The sequence below is a fragment of the Cynocephalus volans genome, chromosome 10 (genome assembly GCF_027409185.1).
Source record: "Cynocephalus volans isolate mCynVol1 chromosome 10, mCynVol1.pri, whole genome shotgun sequence".
In the NCBI taxonomy this organism is placed as follows: Eukaryota; Metazoa; Chordata; class Mammalia; order Dermoptera; family Cynocephalidae; genus Cynocephalus; species Cynocephalus volans.
The window spans coordinates 28,437,230-28,451,439 of NC_084469.1; the positions used below are offsets into that span (position 1 = coordinate 28,437,230).

At 50.9% G+C, this 14,210-nt stretch overlaps 1 protein-coding gene across 1 annotated transcript in view; it reads left to right on the plus strand.

Annotated features, from left to right (window-relative positions):
* The window catches only part of RPH3AL (rabphilin 3A like (without C2 domains)), a 93,409-nt gene that overhangs the window by 20,206 nt on the left and 58,993 nt on the right, over positions 1-14,210 (plus strand). The window contains 1 exon segment of the mRNA XM_063111355.1: positions 10,951-11,037. Coding sequence (XP_062967425.1) covers positions 10,951-11,037 — 87 coding nt within the window.

A 14,210-nucleotide genomic window follows, 5' to 3' on the forward strand; every position in this document is an offset into this window, starting at 1 on the left:
GTACTTCCCAGGGTCTGCTCTTGACTGCCTCTTACTTCTTTCGTTCTGTTGCTTAACAACATTTATTGGGTGTCCTCTAATTCAATTCAGTTATGACATTATCTACCCAGAGATAGTGTCAGATCCCACAGGTTGAGGACTCGGTCCCACAACAGTGCCCCCAACTTAAAGCACCAATTGCAAGCCCAGGTTGTGACCTGTGCTTCTGACTGACTGGCTACAAATCAAGGTTACCACGACACCCTTCTTGGGTTTGAAGCGAATGTCTTCCCTCCAGACTGGGCTTAGGGGCTGCTGAGAGGGGGAGGGCTTTTTCAGGATGCAGAACTTGGGGATTAAAAACAAAATGATCCAGCCTTTTCTTCGGCAATGGCTCTGAAAACCAGGCTTCTTTAACAGAGCCTGGGCCAGGTGACTACCAGGCAGCAGGTGCTTGTTGGTGAGAAACAGTCTGTGGGAGGCCCTGGCCCAGGGCTTCCGGAAAGCAGAGGTTGGTTATGCAACCGGGGCCAGGCTGGGGGAGCTGGAGCTGGCTTTTCTGGGTTTGTCACTTCCCTGTGTTCATATTCCCAGCATGGCCAATGTCCAGCTGCCCTTTATCTTCAGAGGACTGTACCCCCAGTGCCTACAGGACAACTCTGTCCACTCGGTTCCTCCCCGGCTCGCTCATAACCAGTGATGTCCATTACCTGAGCCCCATAGCACCTTCTCAGCAGTAGTGGGGTGTCATCGAGGGCATGGGATTGCAGTCCAGCCCTCTACTTACTAACCTTATGTGACCTCAGACAAATGACCTCAGCCATCTGTGCCTCAGGTCCACTCTTGTTAAATGTGTCATCCACATAAAGCACTCACACCATGTCCAGCACTCAGTGTGTGTCCTCTAAGCTCTTGCTTATACTGGGTCTGGGTCCCAGTCCTGGCTCTGCCTCCTCCTCCTCACACGAAGTTGGCCAAGTAACCCAATATCTCCAGGCAAGGACCAGAGATTCCTCAATTCCTCATCCATGACATTCAGATCATAAAGCCTCCCTTGCAGAGCCATTGTGAAAGTCAACGAGATTAAATGCGATAATGATAATATGTGTTCAGGGCTGAGCATGGTGCCAGACGGGGAATCAGTGCTCATTAAATGGTGGCTATTATCATTATTATGAGTTGTAACACTAAGTAACACATGGCAGAGAGCAGGATTGATGTGAGCCAGTTTCTTCCAGCACCGGGGCCTTCCCTGGCCCTGGCTCCCTGCCAGCCTGGAAGTGATTTGGAAAGGTGAGGGAGACCAGGATTGGAGAGTTGATAGATGCTGCATGACAGTGTGGTCCTGGGAGATGACTGACCAGAGTGTCAGTTCCCTAGTGGTTTGGATGGAGCCACATGGCCATGGGGCCAGGAGTCAGGAGGGCCTGCAGGGCTCAGCTGTGGCTCAGGCCCGTCAGTTCCAGGAGCGCAGGCTGGCCGCTGGGTGCAGGACTAAGGGGTTTCTCCCTTTAGGGCCAGAAGGAGCTGTTGAGGGCTCCAGGATTCTAGTCCCAGAAGGATTTGTTGGAGTCCAGCAGGGTGGAGCAGGCCAAGTTCAGAGCTCATGGGAAGATTGGCCCCAGTCCATGCAGTCCTTGCCACCTCGTGATGGAACTTCACCCAGCCCTCCGCAGCTGGCTCAGTGAGGGGAGATTTGGAGAGGGCTGTGTTAGAGAACCCCCGACACAGCCGTCCTCAGGGGAGAGTCAAGGACTTGTGCATGTGGATTCCTGGTCTTCACTCACCCCTGGGGAGAATCGGTGTCATGGCTTGTCCCCACACCAGGCCCCACGAGACCCCTGTTGATGTTTGAAGGGGATCATTCTGGAGTCCCCCACGCAGCTTCCTGACCCGGACAGAGGGGGTGGGCTCCTTTTTCTGCTCCTTCGGGACTTCAGAGTCATGTTGTTTAACTTTTCAAAACCCAGCCTCCCTTTTGATAAACGTGGAAACTTTCCACGTTCTTTTCATGCTATTTGAAATTTCAAAATAATATTGCGTGTTAGAAAAAAGGGAAGGTAATGTTGAATGTGTTTTTCCCACTACACATGTCCTGTCCTCGGGCCCTGGGGGTTCTGACCACCCCCCTAGAGGAGACCAACCCCAGATGGAGTCGCAGACTTGTGGCCACAACGGGATGCTGGTGGGGACAAGCAGCTCAGGCATCACCCAGCCTCAGGGGCTGACATCTGGCACGCACCTAAGACAGAGCTCCAGGAAGCTGTCCCTGGCTGTCTCCTCCAGCCCTGCGAGGACGAATCCTTTGTTCCTTCCATATTTTTCCATAATTCCCCTCTGGTCGCATGTTTCTGCGCAGGTGCTCTTGAGTCTTGGCCAGACTTAATGCTCTGTCCCTTCAGGCCAGCATTTGTATTATGTGTCTTCACCTGAGGACTGTCCCTGGGCACTTCCTGACACCTCACACTGGGCACAGACCTGGAACCCATATGTTCTGCACAAATGCCACGAATGAATTAATGCTTGCTTTTGACTGCACATTATTAGATTTGCTGGTTTTTAAACACCTCCTCTCAGCCTCTGATTGAATAACCTCTCCCTACCCCTTGCCTAAGCTCTTGTGAAACCATCACTGCCACCACTGTGGTCCTGTCACCCACCTGCGTACCTCCTCGGCCCAACCAAGGAGGCTCAAACCTCTTTGTTTCCCATGTTCTGTTGCAAAAAAGGCAGAAACTGGAATGCAGTCTCCCCATCTGAGAGGAGATGCTGAGGTTAACGAGGACCAGGAAAGGGTTAACAGGCAGGGTGTGATAGGGCAGGCGGGTACTGTCCTCTCGCCCACCCTGCCCCCAGCCAGTCTCATGGCTTCATCTTGTCTGAATACCCTGATTTCCCTAGTCAGACACTCGCGCAGCAAGGCAGGAGCACAGAAATGATCTAAAGCCACATCTGAGTTATGATTTCTTATTATGTGCTCTGTGAATGTTCATAATCGAGAGCTGATGCTGTTGCCTTTTTTAACACTCCCCTCCACTTGGGACGCGGTGGTAACTGGCTGTGAGTGGCAGGTGGAGGGAGGAGGTATTTTGGAAGCTAGTCCTGAAATCAGCAGGAAACGATGGCACTTGCTTTCAATTGGGAGAAGCGCTGGGGGCTGGGGACTGGCACAGGCCTAGGGTTTGCAGGTGGTCCCCAGCAGCGTCAGTGGCTCCTCTGATGGAGGGAAGAACTTGCTCAGGGTGGTGGTCTAGCCATTCAGAGGCCTGGGTGAAGAGAGGACACCTGGCCCTGCATGCTGACTCACTGGGCAGCCACTGCAGCCAGAGGAGAGAGCTGGATGTGCCCTGGCTGGGCATGGGGTGGGAAGTGCAGGGAGACCTGTCTCCCTCTGAAATGCTTCTTCAGTTGCCTCCTGGCTTCTATCTCAGCCCAAGCAGCAGGCGGCTGACATTATTAAGTCTGTGCCTCTTTGGGACCTAATGGCTCAGTATTTGCAAGGGGTCAGGGCAAGGTCTAGAACACTGTGTGTCCTCAGCCTTGCTGGCTACCCAAGCTGTGTCCTAATGAACAGGAAGAAGGGCCTGGCTGTGCCCGCTCCCACTGGAGGCTTGACTCATTTATAATTCTGGAGGAGGGGATGGAGCCCAGGGAGCCAGCCCTGTCTTGGGTCCAGGCAGGAGGATGAAGGCATGGAAGTGTCCCAACCAGGCAGCCAGGCCCAACCAAGGCAGCAGGAGCCCACATCTGAGACTTAGCCAGAGAGAGTTCACATCCCAGTCCCCCACGTGAAGTCACTTCACCTCAAGCCTCAGGTCCGTTGTTTATAGAACAGGAACAGTAATACCTGCCTCATAGGGTTGTTAGGAAAATTAAATGAGATTCTCCATAAAACAGCTAGCTTGGTGCCTGGCATAGCATAAGTGCCCAATAAAGTGTATAAATATTTATAATATATACATCCTGTATGTGAATTGTATATATTTAAAGTTGTTTGGCAGCAGGACCTGGGTTCCAGATCCGAGTCTAGGGCAACAAGGCTGTTCCCAGACCCTCTGCTGCTGGCCCACCCAGGCTGTGATGCATCTCCAAGCCTGGCTGATGACATCTCAGTGTGGAACAAAGCTGAGCCTGTGACCAGAGGGGTCAGTGATCCGGTGATGCCATCTGGGAGGCTTGGGGATGCACAGACATGATGATCTACATTTGAGCCACAGTCGACCTATGAGTCCTGTCCCCTGCCTGTCTGTGCATATGCTTCCTGCTTCTTTAATCCATGCCGACCTGCAAAAATCCAGATCTGGTCGAAAAATGAAGTTGGGGCAAGTGATGTCCCACAGCATTTAGCAAAGGCTTACTTTAAATAGGAATTCTACTTATCCATTTAAAATAGATTTTGACTTAGCACAATTCTATTTACATTTTGGCTGATATCCTTCCAGATAGTTTTCTGTGTATATATAGACTTCTAAATAGATAAAGGCACATATGCATATTTATACGGGGGAGCATCATACTGTGTGGACTGTTTATAACATGCTTTTTTTTTCTTTACTTATGAATATCACTCCATTTCATTACATATACAGCTTCGTCACTATATATATATACCGTATTCTGTTCACATCGTCATTGTTTTTATTGCTGCATAGCTTTCCCCGAACCACAATCCGATTTTTCCTTTTGAAGATCAGATTTCTTGCAGAAGGAACGCATCACGTGGCATGAAGCGCGCACTTGCAGGCTTGCACCTCACGTGGCCATGTGGCTGTGCTGAGCTCACTCATACGCGGCTCTTTCTTTCCCTACTTTATTGGGGTAGGTGGATAACCCCTCCATAAATGTCATCTGCAGCGTAGTTCCCCTACTGAGAAACCGTCTCACCTACCAACTTCAGTTCATTGAAGTAACGAATTCGGGAAAGTAATTTTCCAGACAAATTTTGCTAGTTTATAAACTCCTTTGTTCAATGGGGCAATCTTTGAGGACAAAGGGTCATCATGTCTTATCCATCCTCAGATTTTCCAGAACAATGCCTTACATACAGCATTGAATAAATGTTTGTGGAAGTGAAGCACCAAATATTTTTAAATTAACCACCTTTAATATTCACTTCTAGAGTGCAGCGTACATTTCTGGGGCCTTTTTGTACGGAATGCAGTTTCGTTGCTTCTGGCCTGCTGAGCGTCCTGAATGTCGCTTTCTATGTGATAAGTGATAGGACTGGGAAGCGCAAGGGCCCGCGGACGGGTGTGTGGCTGTTTGCCCGCTTACTGACCGATCCCAGGCCACTGTTCCTGTGAGATGGTGGCGCCTGCTCTTGGAGCAGTTCTGTGCCCTCTACCTACATCAACACAAAGCCCCCTACCAGCTTTTCATTGACAGCCACTTGGGAACCATGCCACAGAGCTTGGTGGCATCTATGTGAAGTGGGTCAGGGACTTACAGCAAGTCTGTGAAGGCCGACCTGGGCTGCACGTGCCTGAGCTTGGGTGTGTGTGGTCTCTCAGACCTTGCCATCGTACTTTCTGGTTCTTGGCTGTGGTGGGAAGGGGAAGGTGTGGGGTAAGGGGTGCAGGGAGCTGAGGTATAACTAAATGGCCTGGATGATGGGGACATTAAGGAGGTGCCTGGTCAGACCTCGGCACACATCTGCACACGTAGGTGGCCTGCAGGGTGCATCCCCAGAGAAACAGGCAGGAGCAGTCATGTGGAGGGTGGGAGTAGACTTCCCTGCTACCCACACTTAGCAGAGAACCCTCCGTCGCCAGGCCAGCCTAGATTCATGCCTCAGACCCTGTGAATGAGGCTCCCTCCCCTGGGTACTCCACCCCACGTGCAGGAGGCTCTTCCTCTGACCTCCTGTCACCCCTCTGGGCTGCACCACTCGGTGTGGCCCTGATCACACCTCGCCCTGTGCTGCTGAGTGAGTGTTTCATGTCTCTGTGCATCTTGCTTCCCAGCAGACTGGCATATTCCAGGAGAGACCATATCTTGCCTTCTCGATCATAATGCTAAAAGTAGCTCCCATTTGTTTATTCTGCAAATAGTTGTGCCAGGCACTGGGAACTGGAGGGCAAACAGAAATAGACATGGTTTCTGCTCTTGGGGAACTGACAGTCCAGTGGGGAAAGTGACAGTAGTCCCAGAGCCACATAACTAAGGGTAAAATAGCAACCTTGACGGTGGAGAAGAAGAGGCAAGAAGCTCCAACTGGGTGAGAAGTCAGGGAAGGCTTCCTTGAAGAAGCGGTGCTTTTGCTGAAGTCTGAAGGATGCAGAGGTTAATGAGGAGGCAATTTAACCCAGTGCATCCTGGACAGAGGGAGCAGCACATGCAAAGGTCCTGTGGCAGAAGCAAAGCAGGGACCAGGGACTGAAGGAAGGCCAACACAGCCGGAGCTCAGGAAACAGGTGCTCGCTGAGGCCAGCAGGGAGGCAGGGTCCAGCCTGAACAGGCATCACGTGAAGGGCACGCTCTTCATCTAAGAGCAACAGGAAACCTCTGAAGGCTTTTAAGCTGGCAGGGATGGGAGAAATGACATGATTAGATTTGTGTCTTGAAAAGATAAGTCTGGCTGCTGTGTCGGGAACCAGTTGGAGTCTGGCCAGGGTGGGGGTGGGGAGACCTGCTGGGTGGCCATGGCACAGGCCAGGCACAGGCAGTGGCAGCATGGATCAGGAAGGGGTGCCGGAGGGGAGCTGACAGGTCCGAGAGAGATTTGGAGCTCATGGAGATGGATTATTTGGGTGGGGGTGAGGGACAGTGAGAATCGAGGATGACAGCTGGGTTTTGGTGCGTACGACTGACAGATGTTGCGTCCTTCACTGAGGCAGATGTGCTGGCAAAGGACTGCAGCTGTGGCCTGCTCTTTACCTTGTATTGTGCCAAGCACTTTTGTGAATTGTCCCCCTTGATCCTCCCAACTATGGCACAAGTCTGCCTGTTACCACCAATTTATAGATGAGGAAATGAGGCTCAGAATGTTAAGTGCCAAGTCCAAGATTGCCTGTAAATGGCACACTCTGCTCTCTCCTGCCCCAAAGCCTGTCTCCTATGGGCTCATCCGTGAGGCATCCCGTTTCCTGTGTTCTGCAGAGTGGGATATGCATTTGGAAGGGAATGCGCAGAGGGCCTGAGACAAAAGTGAGGAGAGAGGACGTGTGGTCTGAAGGCCTAGAGTTTTGTCACTTCTGTTCCGAGTCAAGCCCAGAAGCTAGGTTCTCTTTGGTTAACACTCAGACACAGTTCCAGGCTGCAAGATGCACGAGGCACAAGCCCAGGAAGCCATTACTCACTTGCCCAGGGCAGTTCTGCTCAAAGGAAGCCCGTCTCAGGCAAGGAAGCAAATGGCCACCCCTGGGCGCTGGGGCTGTCCTTGGCGCAGATCGTGAAGTGCTCTGTTTGCACGGAGTTGCTGGAGTGGCTGGCTTGCCTTCTCTCTCACTGGCTTTTTAAAATACCACCTGCTTAATTTTCTGTGTTGGAACCTGGGAACAAAGACTAAACCCATAAGGGGGAAAGGCTCATTATTCTCTTATTGATCCAAGATTTAATAGAGCAGCAATTATGTATTATCTGAACTGGCGCATGTTACCTTTTTGTGGCCCTAGCCCCTCAGGAGCGCCCAATTCCCCCTGCCAGCCAGAGACACTGGGTAAACTTCCAGCAATGATGAAAATGTTCTTTTTCTGTGCTGTACCGTACGGTAGCCACCAGCCATGTATGGCAGTTGAGCACCTGAAATGTGCTTAGTGTGACTGAGGAACTGAGTTTTTAATTTTTTAATTGTAATTAATTTCAAATTAAATAGCTTCCTGTGGCTGGTGTATACCCGATCAGGTGACACAGGCCTAGAGAATCACGCCAGGTTTCAGAATAGGACTCTAGGGGGTGTCACTGGTAATAAGTGACTGGCGTTTTTGAGTGTTTATAATGTGCTCTTGCTTTTTATGTGTATCTCAGTTAATCCTCTAAACAACCCTAGGAGATAAATATTATTGTCCCATTTTACAGAAGAGAACACTCGAGGTTTAGAGAGCCTTTGAGTAACTTGCCCAAGGACCCACCCAGACCTGCCTCACCCAAAGCCTATGCACTAGCACCATGCCGCACTGCCTCTGAAAGAGCTGAGAGTGGTGTTCCAGGAACATAAAATTGGTGACAGAGTATGGAACAGCGTGAGGTGGAGTCCCCACAGGAGGACTGAGGGTTCTAAGTGACTCCAAATGATGATGCACCCATTTCTAGGGCTCCCAATGTGCAAAGCAGAACGAGGGGCCCAGTCCTGGTGGGAGGCTGCTATGCACTGACTGTTTGTATCCTCTCCCAAATCCATATGTTGAGGCTTGCACCCCCAATGGTATTTGGAGGTGGGGCCTTGAGGAGGTAATTAGACTCAGATGAGGTCACGAGGGTGGAGCCCCCGTGATGGGATTGGTGCCCTTATAAGAAGAGGAAGAGACCAGAGTCCTCTCTCTCTCCACCATGTGAGCACACAGTGAGGAGGCTGCCATCTGTAAACCAGGAAGAGAGCTCTCACCAGAACACAACATGCTGACACCTTCACCTGGACTTCAGGCCTCCAGAACTGTGAGACTCCCTGGCCTGAATTGCTCCTAGAACCAGTGTTGGGGGGTGCAGTGGGCTGGCTGCACTCACATCCCCAGAAAAGCCTGGTCCCAAGGTCATCCTGTGTTGCCTTCTCTGCCCATTCATTTGGGAACCATCGGACACATCTTAGGGACCCAGCTGAGCAGAACCAGCTCCCTAGAGAGCTGTGGGCACCAGCCCAGCACCTGGGCAGGGGAGGGCCTGATTGGCTCTCCCAATAAGGGTCTGGACAAAGATCATGCTTTATCACTAAACAGCTGTGTGACCTCGGGTAGTTTGTAGCATCTCTGAGCCTCTGTTTCTTCATCTGTATAATGGGGATCATAGCATCCAACCGCCTTCACACTTTGTTGCCAGGCTGGCTGCAGTACCTGGCACACATAATTGCTCAATAAAAGTGGCCATTGGTGTTTTATTCCCTCCTGATTCCCAGCACCACCCTCTCATTCAACAGCCCTGGGAAGGGCAGAGCACTCTGTGTGTTTGTAAGGTGAGCTGTCACCAAACCCTGGAAGTGTGAAAAACCTCACCTGTCTGAGGGGGGCACACTCGTTTCCACACATGCCTCACGCGTACTGCGGGTAGTGGGAATTAACAAGGAAAACAAAGCCAACTGGCTTCAGCGCCTCCTTCCTCTCTCCTTCACCCAGGGAGGAAGGGCCCATGTTGTTTCTTGAGACCCCCTTATGGGGGTCCCTGTCTTAGAAGTAGGAGGATTGGGGGTGAGAGGTGGAAGGGGTGGGAGAGGGGAGGGTCTCCAGACTGCATCAGGACTGGAGGCTTAGGGCTCCGGAGAGACAGGCTGCTGGTCCCTGGAGGGGCTCAACCCAGCCCTGCAAAGTTCCAAACCCAAGACTGGCACAGAAGTGGCCCTGTTCTCCCACCCCTTTTAAGGCACCGTGAGAGCTTAGCCAGCGGCACAGCTGTGGACAGCATGGATGGCACCCAGTGGACCCTCCCCAGATGTACTGGACCACCAAAGGCTCTGAGCCTGGGACCTTCATGAGAGCTGGGGAGGGACCCCAATCGTGACCTGGACCCGGAACAGATTTTCCTGCCAACCCAGAGGGACGAGTGCTTGGAGCAGATTACATTTTATTTGGAAAAATAAGAGAAGTGATATTTCTCATCCCTGAGTGTTGGATGTAGCAAATCTGTACCCCCAGGAAAGTATCATAGCTCCCTCCTGCAGCACTGGGCTCAGCCACCCAATCGGGCGGGTGACGACATGCTCTGGGAAGCCAAGCTGGTGACATTTCACTCTCTGCGGAGAGGTGTGCTCATTGCTCAGTTGGCAGCCTGCAGAAAAGGCCAAACAACAGATCCAGCCTTCCCTCGGAGGGGGGTTGGAGAGAGCCCCCACCCCCACAGGGACCAGGCAGCTTCCATGTGGCAGGAAGATTGATTAGCTGGTGTGACAATCCTCTGAGGAGGAGATGCTGTCGCTGAATCAGACTCTGCCTGGGTTAGCTGGGAACCACTCTCAGCCCCAACAAATCCACCTCTGCCTCCCTCCCAGCGTGTTTCTTCTGGACTTTTCCACTGCTGCTTGTTGCTTTGCACTTAGGGGAAGCAAACTGTGTATTTAAAGTTATGAGCCTCAACAACTCTGTAGAAGGAAAAACACTGTAGAGTCTAGGTTGTGGCTGTTTATGTGTCCAGAGGAAATGATATAATGGCTCTAGAGTCAGACCCGAATCCAGCACTTACTTGCTGGGTGAACTCAGGCAAATTCTCAAACTCCTCAAGCCGGACTCCTGACCTGTAAGATGGACCTAACGCTTATGTAATAGGAGTGCTGGGGTCGTTAAATGAAGGAACTTGGCATAAAGAAAGTGCTGAGGGTGTCACTAGTATTTCTCACCATGGCATCTTCTAACCTGCTGGGCACATACATGAGTCTTTCGCATGATTATATACAAACGCAAGCTTTCTTTGTTAAGTGACTATTTCCTGCCCCCAATCTGCCGTGTTAAGGCCATATCACATTCTGTGGTGTCTGCCTGGATCTTCCCCTGGTATTGGGCGTTTGGGTTGTTTCAAGTTCTTTGCTGTTGAAAATGATGCAGCTGTGAATGTCAGCAAGCTCATTTTTTTTGCTGAGGTCCTAACAGAACATTATTATGGGGCAGGGGAGTAGATCTATATCATGATCCATGGATGGGGCACATCCGCCGTGCCCCCAAAGCCAAGTAAGGATTTCAGATGATCTCTGCCTTTTGGGTGATCTAGCCTTCTAGCCTGAAGCAAAAGCCATCCCCTTGGAAGATGCCAAAGTGTCCTTTGGTTACACCTGTCCCAGCCCTCAGCCCAGGAGGAAGCTAAAGCACTTATGCACCTGTGTCCTCTCTCTCGTAGAAAGTCTGCACCAAATGTGGGATCGAGGCCTCCTCTGGCCAGAAGCGGCCCCTGTGGCTGTGTAAGATCTGCAGTGAGCAAAGAGAGGTAGGGCCCCAGGGCGACGGGGTAGGGAGTGGGGGAGGCTGGGGCTGGGCCAGGGCAGGGGCTGGGGGCGCACTCGCACAGGGGAATGGATGGTTGTTTGTTGGAAGGGGATTCCCTGGAAGGCAAAGAGGGACTGCCCATAGTTGTCCAGGGGATGAGTGGGAGGGTCAACCTGCTGGCTTGCCCATTCCCCCTGTGCAGAGGTGGTGGTAGGCCCTGGTTCTATACCTGGGGGTCTGTGGTTTCGTTGGGAAGACCCTCACACTACGAGTGTCTGAGCATGTGGCATTTGGTGGGGGGCTACTATTTGAGTAATAGTCATGGCACCTGCAGGCTGAATATTTACTATGTGCGTGGCACTGCGCCAGGTTCCTTACGCGTGTCCATTGATGTTGTCCTCACGCAACCACATGGTGGATGCTGTTCTCATCCCCTTTTCCCGATGGGGAAATGGAGGCACAAGAGGGCACTGAGCAGGTGGGGGAGGTGGAAATCAAATACAGCTATGGGCTGCTGTCACGATGCCACCCCCAAGGTCCCTTCTGGCGCTAAAGTTATGTAATTCTAGTTCTGACTCTGTCTTAGGGGGGGAAATCAAGACTCAGTAACAGACAGGAGGCTAGACTGGGTCTCCTAACCCCCAGCCCAGGGCTCTCCTCACTGCACAGGATAGAAATGGAGCCAGTCAGAGCAGGACGTGGCCGGCCGCGTCTGGGGAGGGCCATGGGCAGGCAGGGTGGGGCTAGAACAAGGGACATGCCCCTCCTGCCCACGGCTTTCCACATATGAGTTTATTCTATTTATTTTTTATCTTGCTTGGTACTTGGTATGTGCTTTTAATCTTGGGATCCATTAAACATCTTCAGTTCTGGAAAATTCTTAGCTGTGATCTCCTTGAACATCGTTATTCTGCCATTCCATCTCTCCTCTCTGGAAATGTCACAGGATACATTTGAGAGCCTGTCCATCCATCCTCCATCGCTCCTAGCTGCTCTTTCTTGTTTATTTCTTCATCTTTCTGTGATACTTTCTGGGTAAATTCTTCAGTACTGCCTTCCAATTCACTGGTCTTTCTTCAAGACTATCCCCTGCTTGCTAGTTTTGTTGGTTGTCTCTCTCAGCATTAGTTTTCCTCAGGTGTTTTGGAATTTTGGTTTGTATGCTTATCTTGAGAGGGTGTCAGTTTCTCTCTCTTTCCCTCCCACCCAGCTCTCCTTGCTGAATGGTTTTGCGGCTTCTCCACCAGGGTCTTGGGTCCCGCAGGGTAAAGCCAAGTGTCCTGGGTTCTTGGTGAGCTGCTTGTCCACAGTGATAATGGGATTCTTCCCAGAGCCAACTGTCCCAGCTGTGGCAGCCCCAGGTGTGTGCTGCCAGCTTTCCTCTGTGCCCACTTGTCTTGGGGCAGGTCCCTGCTTTTTTCAGCCTCCTTTCCCAGGTAGGAAATGCCCTCACCAGCCCCATTTTTAGTGACTCTGGCTCTGATCCCCCACCTCCATGGGACACATTTAGTCCCCGAAACATGGAACTCACAGCTGCCTCCACCTGTGTCTGGGCCCAGATCTCAGTGGACTGTGCCTTCAGCCCCTCAAAATAATAAATATTTTCAGTTTCTGATCTATTGAGATGCACATCTTATTTTTGAATACAGATACGTTTACTTATTATTGTTTTAAAAATATTTTTGTCTATCACTGCTGTGTCTTTGGAACAGGCAGGGCTTCAAAGTGTGAACTAGCATTCCGTCTTGCCTGGAAGTCCCTGATTCCTCATCATGAAATGGACATGCTAATGCCCGCTTCATGGAGTTGCTGCAAGAATCCAGCAAAACGTCTGCCATAGAGTAGTACTCCATAAACATTAGAGACTTCCCTTCCTCCCCCTCCAGAAATTCCCCCTTGGAACTCAAGGTCCTTCTGGTCTTCAGGGGACCCCTTTTAAGATGCAGGTAGGAAATCCCTTAAATCATTATCTTGTAGGGAGACACTTTAGCAGGATGAAATGATGGTCACAGCTGAGCCGTGGGAGGGCAGAGATGAAGGAGCTGTCAAGGAAAAGAAGGTGGATGGAAGGAAAGATGAATTTAGCAAACCCAACAATTTAGTGGAGGGCTTCTGAGGCTGCTGCCCCATCCAGCCTCACCACGAGTCACTGTCACACTCTTTCACAGTCCTCAGCGACCACGTGCAGAAAGGGCCTACCACCAGCCCATCCTCATCTCCAGAGCACCCCAGTGCCCAGAAAAGTCCAAAATAGCTTAGGATGAATTTTCTTATCTTTCCTAAGGCAAAGTCCATGAGGCTGTGCATTACGCTATCAATTCGTCCTTTCATTTTTAGAGGCCAGTAAAGCTTAGCAAGATCAGGAACATTTCCTCTCTGCAGCCCCAGGCATACAGTGGACATCTCATCGGGTGGGGTCATTAGCACACACATGGGATATGAGTCTGGGTGCCTGTGGAGATCAAACCCATGTCTGGATTTTCCTGTCTGCTTTTGGGGTTGGAGAGGGTCGGGGTAATTGATTTCCTAATGCCTTATTGTTTTAGAAAAATATCTAATCATAATAAAGAGAAAGCTAAATAGAGAGGGCATTGAAAATGTCAGATTTTAAGTGTCGCGTATGGCTGGTTCTGAGTCTGTGACAAAAATTTGGAGTTCTGTCCTGTAGCACAAGCCAAATCCAAACAGAAGAACTTGGGTTTTCTGATGGAAACTCTTACACAACGCTTCCCAGCCCCCTTCCCTTCCCTTCCTTGTGGGGCTTCACTTCCACCGTCTCCGGCTGTAATTTTAAGTATTTTTTTCTGCAGTGAGTCAAGTGCTGGTCAGATGTTCCCGGGGCTGTCGGGTTGGCATTGCTGCTGTTTTATGCACTTTGGTGGTGCAGCAATGTGAGCCTTGGCCCCTCTGCTCCTGAGCAGTTTACAGTCTAATCCATTCATTCATTCAGTCATTCGACACATTTATTGAGCCAGGCAAAACCACTCTTCTAGTGGAAGGAGACCACAAACAGTAAATTCTGCAATGTCACAGATGGTAAAGTACTCAGGGCAAAGGTGAGAAGGGGCACTGGGAAGAGTGGGGTAGTTGCTATTTTATATGGGGGTCAGGGAGGGGTTACTGATAAAATGACATTTGGGCAGAGGTCTGAAGCACAGTATGTGGCTATGTGGA